Source organism: Osmerus mordax, chromosome 24 (assembly GCF_038355195.1).
Source record: "Osmerus mordax isolate fOsmMor3 chromosome 24, fOsmMor3.pri, whole genome shotgun sequence".
Classification (NCBI taxonomy): domain Eukaryota; kingdom Metazoa; phylum Chordata; class Actinopteri; order Osmeriformes; family Osmeridae; genus Osmerus; species Osmerus mordax.
In genome coordinates this window covers 5,471,183-5,484,817 of record NC_090073.1, presented here as the reverse complement: position 1 = coordinate 5,484,817, position 13,635 = coordinate 5,471,183, and the positions used below count along the sequence as shown (strand labels likewise).

General features: G+C 48.9%; 1 protein-coding gene across 1 annotated transcript; it reads right to left on the bottom strand.

The window, feature by feature from the left end:
* Positions 1–8,227: 8,227 nt before the first annotated feature.
* mrps27 (mitochondrial ribosomal protein S27) lies at positions 8,228–13,635 on the bottom strand. The gene is made up of 11 exons (XM_067228154.1): positions 13,545–13,635; positions 13,180–13,257; positions 12,651–12,721; positions 12,469–12,527; positions 11,840–11,954; positions 11,400–11,478; positions 11,169–11,284; positions 10,906–11,008; positions 10,599–10,741; positions 9,375–9,566; positions 8,228–8,840 (listed from the first exon to the last, which is right to left on the bottom strand). The coding sequence occupies exons 1-11, from the start codon at positions 13,618–13,620 to the stop codon at positions 8,592–8,594; spliced, it is 1,281 nt and encodes a 426-aa protein (XP_067084255.1). The 5' UTR covers positions 13,621–13,635; the 3' UTR covers positions 8,228–8,591.

Sequence of the window (13,635 nt, the reverse complement as noted above, 5' to 3'; positions counted from 1 at the left end):
TCCACTATTTCCATTAAAAAACAAATGCCAAGTTAACGCACACATAAGCCATAGCCTACACGAACCATGTCTGAAGTGTGACGTTTTCATAAGTGTAGTTATCCTCCGCTTGCCTCTTGAGCTCAAGGGTTTGCATGTAGTCAAGATGCAAGTCGATGGTAAGTATCCAGATGGTCAAATGACAGATCAGACCCGCGATCCGGTGACCGCGCTCCGGTGTTGTGCGCTCCAGTGACATGTGGTCCGTGTGTTTCTGTGAGCTCATTAACAGCACTGCGCACTTGCCCTTCCAGCTCCCCTCTACGAAACTTTGCCAGCCCCTCCCCTTTTACTCAACCTCCCCCCCCCCCCCCCCCCCTCGCTCCTCTCCAGTCTCAAAACCAGATGCTGCGTATATCTGTACTCTATAGGCCACGTTAGAACACTGTAAGAACATTGGGCTCAGTTGTAACAATCAGAACAAGGGCTATTGCATCTTCCACCAGCAGACCATTTAACCTGACTTCACATGTAGAAACGTATCCAATAAATGTATCTTAATGTGAAAATCGATGTTGGTTATTATAATATTATCTGAAGCAGAGTTTGTTTTTTCGTCTTCTGTGTATCCCTCGTCACTGCCCTATCACAGAGTAAATAAATACACTGCCTACATGACGTCACCCGTGTCCCTGGACCTGGAGCGGGCGTGCGCCATGCTGTTATAGTACCTCCATGCCCCCCCACACCCACCCACGCTCATACACCCCCCACACACACATACGCACTTCTCACACACACACACACACACATCAGACACGCACGCACACACAAATACATGCACGAACACACAAACACACGCGCACATGAACACTTACAAATGTGCACAAAGGACCCAAGTCGAGTGATTACGGTCAAAAAGGCCTTTGAAGCGAGATGTCTGTTGCCATATTCTGCCTGTTTTTCATCTGTGTCCAGTAGAGCAGGCCTAAGAGTCTGTACAGCCGTGGCCAAAAGTATTGAGAGCGACATACATTTTGTGTTTGCAAAGCTTGCTGGGCCTTGGCATAAAATGACTGCTAACATAATTTCAGTAAGTCATATCATCAGCACAGGGGAAAGTGTGAACTAGTTCTAGCCAGGTGAAATCACTCTATCATTTTGATTGGATTTTAGAGCAGATTGACCGCTGTAAAAGAGGGGACTATTTGCATATATTTAACATTTTCGCCCCAAGAAAGGTTTAAAAAATATGAAATGTGCCTTATTGTATTCCAGTATTCTATAGAAACATGTGAAAACATTTTACTCAAATACTGAACCAGCAAACTTTTCAAAACACAACATTTGTCATTGCTAAAACTTATGGCCACGACTGTACATCAGCCCTGGTCCGTGGTCAGGGACTGGGCCCCATAGCTGCCTGCCTCCTCCCCCCACCACCCCCATGCACTGGCTGGATGCCAGAGGCCCAGACGCTGGGCTCCCATAAGAGAGAGAGAGAGAGAGAGAGAGGGTGTGGAGATAAAGGGAGATAAAGAGAGAGGGGGGGTGGAGATAAAGAGAGAGCGAGAGGGAGAGAGCGAGAGAGAGAGACAGAGAGCGAGAAAGAGAGGGAGGGTGGAGATAAAGAGAGGGAGATAAAGAGAGAGAGAGAGAGAGAGAGAGAGAGAGAGAGAGGGAGGGAGGGGTGTGGGGATGGGGATCCAGGAGACCTTGACATAGAGTGGAAAAAAACAGATAACACACCTCCCCCCCAACATACCCCCACACACACCTACCCAGGATGAGCTGGAGGGAGATACAGGTGAAGAGAGCTCCAACCACATGTACTATATGTCAGTCAGTACATGGAGCATGACATGGGCCTGACCCTAGGACTAAGGCATCTCCCCCCCCCCCCCCATCCCCTCATCTCCTCATCTCATCCCCTCATCTACTCATCCCCTCCCCTCATCCCCTCATCAGCTCATCCCTTCATCTCCTCTCTACTCCAAGAACTTACCTGTAAGCCAGGCTTGGACCTTGGATGTGCCATGCCGGTGTTTGGTTTGTTTGAACCCAACCCCTAAGCTGGGGCCCCTTAAACACACAGTAGCTCCACAGAGAGCAGGAGCATTGCCCTGACCTTCTGTGCTGCGACGCCGCAAGGCCTGTGGCGTGTGAGAGAACCGCAACAACAAGTGTCCGTTGCAGGTCAGCGCCTCTGGGAGACCTCAGGGGACCGGCGTCGGGGTGGATTTGACGGTACGTGTTTAAGCGTGTTCGTTCGACGCCGGCGAAGACGTCCATCTTCCTCACCAGCAGGCGTCCCGTCATGTGATTCAGGGCTCTTTCGTGGAGCGAGTCTAGTTTGTGAAAGGCAGGAATACATTTGCTGTTCTCTTTTGCTGGTGTATAATCAGCGCGTTGGACCCTCTGTCCACCCTGCCCCGCCCCGCCCCCATCCTCCTGCCCCGTCCCTCATCTCCCCACCCCCGCCTCCATCCCCTCACCCCACAGGACCCAGACCCAGGCCGACTGCCACCGAGCTCGAAGAGGTGCTGCTCCGTGGGTTTGCTGTCCTTGTGTCCCCTATCTCTAAACACACTCTCTTTTTCAGTTCCAAGGAAGGCTTTGTGTATGTCTGTGCCGGGGTCGGGTAAACTCCTAAATAACATCCGTGGACGTGTTATCGTGGGACGACTTGTCTCCAGCAGTCCCAACAAACCGTGTACACAGACAGGCAGATGTAAACTGTTTGAGTTGGCACCGTGGGGGGCTTGAGACCCCATGCCAATGGGAACGCACTGGGCTCCGGTCCCTCGGCATTGGGAGATGATTCACTGCTGTGGATATATGGGTTACAAACCTGTGCCCACATGCCTCTGTGATGAGTGATCTCAGTGTCAAACACTGTACATGTACACCAACCGGTAGAGGATGCAAATTGACGTTGGAAGGGAGCTTATTTGGGCTTGTGATACTGTCGTGTGCCACCTGCAACTTCAAAGCCAAATGTTTATAATATCCATGAATGTACATATGATAAGAATACACATTTTCGGAGGGATGTCTCTTTGGCTGATAGATGTAGTTGTCTGGGTTCCCATGCGAAAGCTTGGTGGTTCAGTTTAGTCCTGACCCCAGTACCCTCTCGCATACTCTACACACGCTTGGAGTAGAGGCCTCCCTTCTTGGTCTGTGTCTTGTAAGACACAAGACGGTTCCTTGGCAACAACTTCTCTTAACACTGAGAACTGAACGCTTCTAGTCCTTGGTCATCCGCTGGACATTCCTCATGCACTATTTGGACGTCGCTTTGGATAAAAGCTCGATCAATCAATGTGCAGTAAATTTTGTCCCTGGTGCTCTGCCGGGATAGTTCACAAAGTCCAACACAGCCCAATCAAGCAGTTTTATCTGTCTGGTTCCATGAGCTTATCTTCCACGATTGCCTCATTTCTTGAACCCGGTGACGTCACCGCTGTTGACTGTGCAGCTCTCCACATAAAGCAGGTTGCCAAACAGTCGAAACTCTTAGAAGGCAGAGTCAGAAACAGCTGTTTGTAATGGTTAACCTGGGTCACCCCTGAGGTCGTTCCTGACAGGAAGGGGTCATCTTGACGCATCGCCCTGGCCCTGACTGCCCATTGAAGCAGCGTGGAAACAGGTGCTTAGAGAGGTGGACTCTGGGCGGGCATACATTAAAGATCTCAGACTCGCAACCCCAGACGTGACCGAAACGGCCAGAGAGAAACCGAGTCGACCGCTTGTTGCTGAGGTGAAGCCGCTTAGTCCAGGATCTCATAACTTGTGTTTGACATCAACTCGCCAATCACATCTTCCTTCTCTCCCGAGGTAGTCTCCCGAGTGTGGTTGGGTACTCGGTGCACTGGGACACTTCCTGTGCCACACCATGCTTGCCCAGCTCCATTTACCAAGGAAAAGAACGATCACTTTCATAATGATTGAATTCTCGATCTCATTCTGGACTCGTGACGTAGCGATGACGGAGCCGATGTAATGGGGCAGTGCATCTCGTATGTCTCGGGGGCTGGGCAATCCATGTGAATGATGGCGTTAAACAGATCACCGCTATGCCGATCAAATTAGGTAAATGCACGTCCTCCATATTGCCTTTCTCCACTGCTCCACCTGCTGTCCCCGTGGGCCACAACCCCCAGGAACCCAAACCCCAGACCTCGTCATCTGCTGATAACGGAATCATATCTCAAATGTCATTGGAAATCTCGCTAAGGAGGAGTTGCTGTGCATCATTCTGTGTTTAAATTGGGTTTCTGTTGTGAGTTTAGGGAATGTGACTAGGCTGTGTGAGTTCCAGGTCTGGATGACTGTCTGGACCAGCTGGGTCCCAGGTCTGGATGACTGTGTGTCTGGACCAGCTGGGCTTCCTTAGCACCAACCTCCCCTTCAGGAGGCCCAGAGCTACTCCTTCACCATCGTACCATGTCACTGCCTTCCAAAGCCAGAGCAAAGAAACGCAGAACATAGAAACACAAAATCTGGCGCTAGAAAGCTGGACTAGGTGGTGTTCTAGAAGGCTGGACTAGGTGGTGTTCTAGAAGGCTGCATTAGGCGGTGTTCTAAAAAACTGAATTGGGTGGTGTTCTAGAAGGCTGGACTAGGTAGTGTTCTAGAAGGCTGCATTAGGCGGTGTTCTAGAAAACTGGACTGGGTGGTGTTCTAGAAGGCTGGACTAGGTGGTGTTCTAGAAGGCTGGATTAGGCAGTGTTTTAGAAGGCAGGCCTGACTGGAATATAGCTGCTCACAGCCTGATGGGAAATTCTTCTCCTGGACTGAGAAAGGGACGTTGTAATGTGTGTGTATGTGGGACCCCAAATGACAGGTGATCCCCCTGACCTGCTGCATCCGTGACGTCCGAACTTCAGGATAAGGGTCTGACACCCCCCCCCCCCCCCCCTCCTCCCTGTTGATCACGGATTCCACGCAGTCTGTGTATGTTCATCAAGGTGTATCAAATAAACAACGAAAGATGATTGCTTCATAACAGCGATATGATTTTTTCAATCATATCATAATACCTGATAAGTTGTGCAACAGAAAAAAAAACTTTTGCCCAAATGTCATCCACCATGGGGAAGAATTTGAGCATGTCCCATTGATTGGAAGCTAATGGATGAACAATTAAATTACCCAGCAAATAAATCTAATTTGTGGCTGCACCGATCATGTAATTACATCTGGCATGTTAATTCAAATGTAATATATAAGAGTGACTTTCCCTGCTAAAACAGATTAAATCAGTGCATATTAAAGAAACTTTAATATATTGGTAATGCAATAAAATAATAATAAAAACGTTAAGTGGTAATGTGTTTGTTTTCCTAACTATTTTAAACAGGCAATAATGAAATGTAAAATATGCAGCAGCTGTCCTTCATAAATAATACCAGATTAATAAACATGTTTTTCCTTGGGGAGGAAGCCAAGTGAAACATTCTAGAACATTCTTGATGATTCTTATCCATTAATTGCAGTGGGAGAACAGCAGAGACGTCAGACAGCTGCTGTCGCTTCACCCACGGCAGAAAACCTTCCTAAGATATACACACCACACCTATAAATCAAAAGGGGAGGAAGAGAAAATAGTCCCTGTGGATGCAATGCAGGCCAAGGGGGAGGGATACATTGACTACAAAGGGGAGGAAACCGTCTCATTAGGCATTTTTGGGGGGACATGGAGATCTTCAAAAGGCACGTTCTGTATCTTTGTACTTTTCATGAACGGAACATGGTTCTCACAGTTTCTACTTTAACCAGTTATCCAAAATGAAATACGTATGACAAGAACTTCTGGAATCACCAGTATCTACTGAGACCAGTGTGTACCTGAAAGGTTCGACATTGGAGTGGGTGGTCTGCATCTCAGACACCTCGAAGATGGGAACCTAAACTCACTAGATCCTCTTTTCCCTCTGTTGTGTCAGTGCAGCAGACGGGCCTGGATTGCGGATCAGAACCAGCCCTGCGCCAGCACCAACCTCCTACGTCAGTAGATGCTTCCAGAAATCTGGGAAATGAAGGTCAGAGCACTCAACTCGGCCCGGACACCCAATAACCACACAGCAGAACGAGTTGCTTCCTGCCTGCCGCACGTCCAGAATGTTTAAACACCTGCCCATGTCTCGGATAAACAGGCAAAATGTCACGTTCCTCCTAAACCCAGTCTGACCAAATAATACGCCGGAAAAGTTTGTTTGTTGGAAAAAGAATGTCTGGGGAAATTATCTTCTTAGTCAATGATGAATGCTCCCATGCTACCAAAACAAAGAATGAAATAAGTTGACACTGTGAGATTCCTGACTTTGATTGTTAATCTGAAACTCGTTTTTTTTGGTAGGTGCAGTCTAAATAACACACATACACACAGGGGAACGCTAGCTCTCTCGATGTCAAGTTTGTCTATTCAGAGATTTTAAGGATGTAAGACAACTCGTTTACCCATCCATTGCCTTCAGAATGACACCAACAGATCGCATTGCTAGGAGACAGCTGAAAGGTTCTCTCCTGCAAGGAGTATTTCTGTGCAGTACTGAGCTCCGTCTCTCTCAAGGAGGTGATAATGGGGTCTCAGTCTGGTTGCTGTGGCGACCGTGTATTATGGTCTGCCCCCTTAACCTGCACTCTGAGGTCTTTAGGACAGCCGAGATGTCAGCGGAACCAACAGTGTTTTGAAGTGTTGACAGAGGGGGCGGGTGATGGACATAAGATGGAGCCCGTCCATATTTGCTCTGATAAGAGTAGTCCGGGGGAGAGATACCAGAGGTAAATCCGCATGTCGCGTGCGATGTAGAAGATAAGTCCGTGCCTTGTGTTCTATGTGGATGCCATGTTCTGTAGGTCAGTGGGAAAGCTTACAGATGGTCTGATTCCACATGACTTGCAACGTTAGAGCCAGTCAGCAAGGAGCCTGCAGTCAACAATGGCACTTGTTTGTGACTTTAAGTATTCAAGTCTCACATATTTATCCTGGACTGCATACCAGTCTGTTTCCCAAGGCCATTCCATGAATACTGAATAGTTCCAACAGAATTGTGGAGCGTTACAAAGTCCACAACAGGTCCTTTTCCTGTCCGACAACTTATCTCTGTGAAAGAGGCGGAACGACCGGGCCCTGACTGGGTCGCAGTGCTGGCTATGAGGCGGTGTATTCATACTGCGGCGGTCTTCGACCCTGGTCCTCAGGGCCCACTGTCCTGTATGTTTGAGATGTTTCCCTGCTCCAACTCACCTGATTCAAATGGGTTGTTATTGAAATCACGTGTTGGAGCAGGACAACATTTAAAACAAGCAGGACATGGGTGTCAGATGGCTGAGCGGTTAGGGAGTCGGGCTATTAATCAGAAGGTTGTTGGTTCGATTCCCGGCCGTGCAAAATGACGTTGGGTCCTTGGGAAAGGCTCTTCACCCTACTTGCCTCGGAGAGAATGTCCCTGTACTCTGGATAAGAGCGTCTGCTAAATGACTAAATGTAAATACAGGACAGTGGGCCCTGAAGACCAGGGTTGAAGACCGCTGTTGTACAGTACCCAAGTCAAACCCTGTGGGATTTTCTTTACACAAGGCTATTATGTAACAGCAGGAAAAGGACATGCTAAGGACAGACCTCCCAGTTACACAGTGCAGTGTCCCGTGAGGGCAGCACCTATGATCCTAATCTCATCTTCTGAGTGTTTCCTGGTGGTAGGGCGTCGATAAGGCCAAGGAACGTAAGTGCATTCATGGCTGCAGAGAGAACAAACTGTTGTTTTCTTAAGATTGGCCATCAGCAGTGAGCCTAGGGATTGTGTAACATGCATGGGATTCAATCTCCCGGGAGAAGGAATCTCTCACAAAAGCAAGTCTCTCTCTTGCGCTCTCTCCCAGTCTCGCTCTTTCAGTTTCCCCCTCTCTCTCTCTCTGTTCGGTTTACACACTCAAATAAGGGTTTCTCTCTCACATTCTCTCTTACAGTACTGTATCTCTCACACACACACACACATAGCCTCTCTCTTTCTCTCTCTCTCTCAAAGAGAGTCCTGGGAGTGACAGGAGAGGAAAAGGAGTGGGAGGATGTGATGGTCGGATTTTTCCCTCTTTCCATCCATTTGCTTACATGAGGTCATGGCAAACACCAGTACCTAACAATCAGAGTCTGAGCGTTTGTCCACAACACCACAGAGCCACTGCCACAACAGGAACAGCTGCTTACCAAGCACACAGCTGCACGCCAGCAGAATGGGATTCACAAATAGCATTTTATTTTTTGAGATACGTAAATATTGTGAACGCGCCAACGGTTTGGGGTTGCAGTGACCTCGCACACATGCGACACGGCAACTCGTATTTTGTACAGGAAAAAAGGGGGGGAGTGTTCACTGATTTGAAGTGTTGACGTATGTATGTCGATGACGTGAAGCTATTTTACGGACAAGGAAAAGAGCGAAGTCCTTGACTCTCAAAGTTCTTGACTGTCTCCAACGTTCATCCACGGTGACCAGCCACTTACGAGATGCTGTCAGAACAGTTGGTGGGGTGGCAGTTTAGAGTCCTACTAGGGTCGTGCTACGAATCCACCAGTAGGAATCCAGTCTTGGGTCGTGATCCACCTATCCCTGCTGAGCGGCTGCCCTGGCCTCGATCCGAGCCTGCTTCTCCATCTCCGCCCTCTCCCTGGCCTCCACCTCCCTCTGGATCAGCTGCCTCCTCTCCGACTCCCAGTCCCGCACCCGGCCCGCATACTGCTCCAGGTCGGGCTCCTCGGCCCGGGGCAGGGCCTGCTGGGCCAGGGCAGAGACCAGGGCCTCCAGGGGGGCTGCGTCCACCTTCCCCTGGGACTGCAGCTGACTGAGCAGCTCCTGGAAGAAAGCGAGTAGAGAGAGGAGATGCTTAACGCTGGGAGGAATTCAGATTTGACAGCGGCGAACACCCGAATACACACCCTGATGTATCATAACGTTGCTAGGTAGCCCACTAAAGAATCTTAGCCATGTGCCGCTAAAAGATGAAGATTGACTGATGGGTGGATATCATTGGTTGAAATCGGTTGGTACATGCTTGTGTAAGCATTCATCATATTTTGTTTTATAGGATGCAAAAAAAACAACAAAAACATTTTAATGTAAGAATACAAAGAAATGTTAAAATTATTTTTACTAAATGTTTTTGCATAATTGTTAAAAAGGTGTACATTATGAATGGGATGTGAACTGACAGGGTCAGAGAGACATTTATCATTTAAGCTCGACTTTAAGGACCATTATACTGCGGCCAAGGTCCCATATTGAGGGGGACGGTATTTGGCAGCTCTTTACGACAGACAGAAATACTCGTTTCAAGTCGCAGAAAGGTCAAAGGTCAATCCCTTCCACATCTCTGAGCCTAGCACCCACCTGGAACCTGCTGGCGTACTGGGGGAGCTTAGCCCTCTCTGCAAGGTCATCCTCGTCCACCATCTTCTCCTCCTTCCTGTCCTCCTCTCCTCCAGACTCCCCCTTCCTGTCCTCCTCTCCTCCTGACTCCTCCCCTTCCGAGGAGTCCGAGTCGGAGGAGAGTTCCTTCAGCACTGCCTCCACCGAGTCAATCTGGAAGAGAAACCCAAGTTACTGAAGAGAGATACATTACAGTAGAGGCCTAGTACTCTATAAACAAGACCAAACAACTCAAATACATACCAACTCTAGAAGGCAGCAGAGTGTAAATACATACAAAGGGGAAAACCCCACGTGCCAAATACACACAAACAAAAGTTATGTTTCACATTGGATTGTCCATATAAACAGCCCTCCTACAACAGGACTGTTCACCAGTGTGCGAAAACGGTGACCTGAGGGAGCGCCATCACCGGCACACTCACAGGACTCTCTCTACTTCCTGTCTGGCTAACGTCCTAATATCTGTCCTGACTGCATTACCAGCGGCCTGCTCTCTGACAGACAGCCCCAGGCTCCTTGGTGGCCACTTCTCACACCCACTCCCCCTTCTCCAGACCCCCCCAATCACATTACTCGGCGTCTGAGCCCCCGTCCCCCCCCCCGACAGGCCGAGGAGCCGTGGGCGCCTGCCTGCGTGACTCACAGAACCACGGATGTGACAGCTCGCGTGGGCTCCATCAACGGCGAGGTCGTGCCGCAAACAGACCCCCTGTCGGACGCGGCGCCTGGACAGTAGCAGCGCTCTGCTCTGTGCCTCGTTGCTGTACGTTAAATGCGTTAAGATGGCTTTTAGGGAGGCTTCCGTCTCTTGTGATCTGGTGGGACCAGCCCTGCCGAGGGCAGGCGGCCGGGGGCTGGGGACCAGGGAGGAAGGCTGGAGGTAGGGGGTGGAGGGCATGGGCTAGGGCCTGTTTACGAGAGGGCAGTGGGGTTAAGGGGAAGCAGAGGGCAGGCAGGTGTAGGCAGGGGGTGGCTGGGGGTTTATAGAGGGCAGTGGGGTTAAGGGGAAGCAGAGGGCAGGCAGGTGTAGGCAGGGGGTGGCTGGGGGTTTATAGAGGGCAGTGGGGTTAAGGGGAAGCAGAGGGCAGGCAGGTGTAGGCAGGGGGTGGCTGGGGGTTTATAGAGGGCAGTGGGGTCAGGAGGAGGCAGGGGGGGAGGGATGGCAGGGTTCATTCTGCCTACCATATCCTTTGTCAACTTGACGTCTCCAGGGGCTGCAGCCACTTTCTCCATGACGGCCAGGGCTCGGCCCACATACCCTGGGGTCCACAGCAGAGGCATCCCCCTAAAGACTGCATGGATCCCCTCGGCCATCTCCACCTTACCTAGGAGGTGGAGGAAGGAAGGGGGGCAGGAGAGAAAGAGAGAGAGACGATGGGGAAGAAAGAATAACTGCATGAGTAACGGTGACGGTGAGAAAGGCAAAGAGACAAGAAGAGAGAGAGACACAGAGAGAGAGAGACAGAGAGAGAGAGACAGCCATACTGACCCAGCAGGGCAGAGCCGAGCAGTTGGGCGCTGAGGCCCACAGTGTTGTTCTGCTTCAGCCCAACGATCAGCAGCGACGCTCCCAGGCCTCTCTCCTCCGACACCTCCAGGTTCCCAACACAACCCACAGAAACACCAGCTCAGCCCGTGTTTACAGGCCACCAAACGCGACTCATAAAACCCACTCTTACTTTCAAGCAAACAGAACCAGCGGAAAAGGCCCACTTTGCCATTTCGACCGAACTCAAAGAAAACCTCGCTCACCCCGAGCTTTGGCTTGGTTGCCAGGTAACGGCTGAGGGCGTAGAGAGAGAGGATCTGGGTGGAGGGCAGATCACAGGCCTCTTGGAGCATCACCTCCTCCACCACTGAGCAGGCCCCTGGCAAGACACACAGACATCAGGACAACCATGGGTACACACACACACATCAGCGGGGTGTAACCACGTGTGTTTTCGGGGGAGGTTTATGTCTCTCCCGACAGTGAAGTCGCACCTTTGAAGTCTTCCTCCTTAATATAGGCGTCCAAGAGCAGGTTGAAGCTGAACTCGTCGGGGAATATGCCATACTGGACCTGAATACAACCACAGCACAGACAAAGATCGAATTAACCTGAGCACGACCACAGGACAGACAAAAGTCCAGTTCTGGTTCATTAGGTGCCTTTTACAGGAACAATGTACTTCTAGCTTTTGCTCCTCTTGACGATATCTGTCTAATAAACATGAATATATTGAAATAATCCCAAACCAGTGTGTGCTTGAGCAGCGTGTTTTACAATATATTCATTCAGCAGATGATTTCATCCAAAAGAACATGCAAAGGGGGATTTGACCCGGCAACCATTTGATTTGCAGTCAAACACTCTAACCGCCTAGCTATCGTTGAGAACAGGATCAGCTTATTCCCCTGCCCCATCAAGCCCTCTAAGGTACCTTGTTCTTGAGCGTGTGCAGGGCCTTGTCTTTGGCTCCGTACTTGAGGCACTGCCGCACCCAGCTGTGGATGGTCCAGTCTCTGAGGTACCAGCAGTTTGGACTGTGGCGGAATCTTCAAGAACAAGACCAGAGGGAAGACCAACCTTCACAAAACATCCCCTTTTGACATTTCTTATTCCGCACGGAATGATGACGTTTAGAATGCTGGCCATGACGTCATGGGGGTGGAGGGTTCTAGAACATTGGGTTAGGTTCTGGGCAAGGTCTGTTGGGTTCCAAGGGACTTTGACCCAGAAGGCTAACTCACCAGTCACAAAAGAATTCAGTACCATTTGATGGACTAAATCCCAAAAGCCAAAACACCTTAAACAAAGGACTGCTTTCAGTTACATTCTAAATATGTAATACTGTTTAATCACATTAAAGAGAGTGAAAGGTTCCAGAGTAGAGGCTTAAAACAGCATATCTCCAACTGTACAGGGTCTAGAACAAAGACCCATGCATGACGGAATGTTTAATGTTCTTACATCATGAGGCACCCGTTTCTGAGAACAGAAGTTTGCCAGAAGTTAGCTCTTGAATGAAGCCAGTGAACAGTGAGAGCTCACGAGAAAGACTGTTCTTACCTGTAAAGATAATACTCTGCTTGATCAACTTCTTCTCTGGATGATATGCTGTCCACAAACTGAAAAAAGGACAGAAAATGTGTCTATTTTATCTTTCTCATGAATTCATAATTAGTGTTAGTAATGCCTATACATTAATGTTGCTGAAATGTTGTTATATGGCCTTGTATAACTCGACATACCCGTGATATAGTCAGAGAGCTGACAGGGAAATTTCTTTCGTAAATCCGGTCCATGAAGGCAGCCAGTTGAGCTGAACACAGAAGATCACAGTCAGAACACTTTGACAATCACTATGACAATGACCATATGCAAGACTGTCTAACGTGATTTCAAATAACTCATTTCAAACCCGTGCTGTTAAACTTCAGTAAGCACATAATCTGCATCGTCAAAGCGACACTGCCCCCTTGTGTTCAATTTATAAACACACATTTATGAAGTTGAACCACAACACGGGCAAGCATGCTGCATCTTGCAGTACAGTGGTCTTCAACCTTGGTCCTCAGAGCTTACTGTCCTGTATGTTCAGATGTTTCGCTGCACCAACACACCTGATTCAAATCATTGGGTCGTCATCAAGCTAAGCAGAAGCCTGGTAACTACCATTCATTTGAATCAGGTGTGTTGGACCATGGGATGGTAATTGGCTAGAAATCATAGCTAGAAATAAGCTAAATTCCGTCCTTGATGTCATGATGAACACCTTACCCAGATTTTGTGGATCTTTCTTTCTCGTTTCCCACAGCGTTGTGTCTGTGTACGCTGCGGACAATAGCCATCTTCTACCTGTACGTGATTCGACCATGACAATAAATTAATCGGATGGAAAAAATGGAGACATCAAGTTGCTGACATTTAACATAGTCAATGTACTCGTTTTGATCCCAAATGTACAAGACGTTAGCTGTAACATCACTGCAGCTGCTAGCTTGTTGGTAGCAAGTTGTCTAGCTAGCAGCACATAAGCCAGCATACAGCTACAAACACGTCTTAAATTGATGACTACACCATATCAAATAATCACTCAGTTCTCAACTGACAATATTAGAAATACACGCTACCATAAAATGTACCTGCACAACTCAAATATGCACTTTTATGGATAACTTTGACAGCTCCAAGGCAACGCTGCAGTACGGAGGCTGCCATTTTTGAGCGAAACCA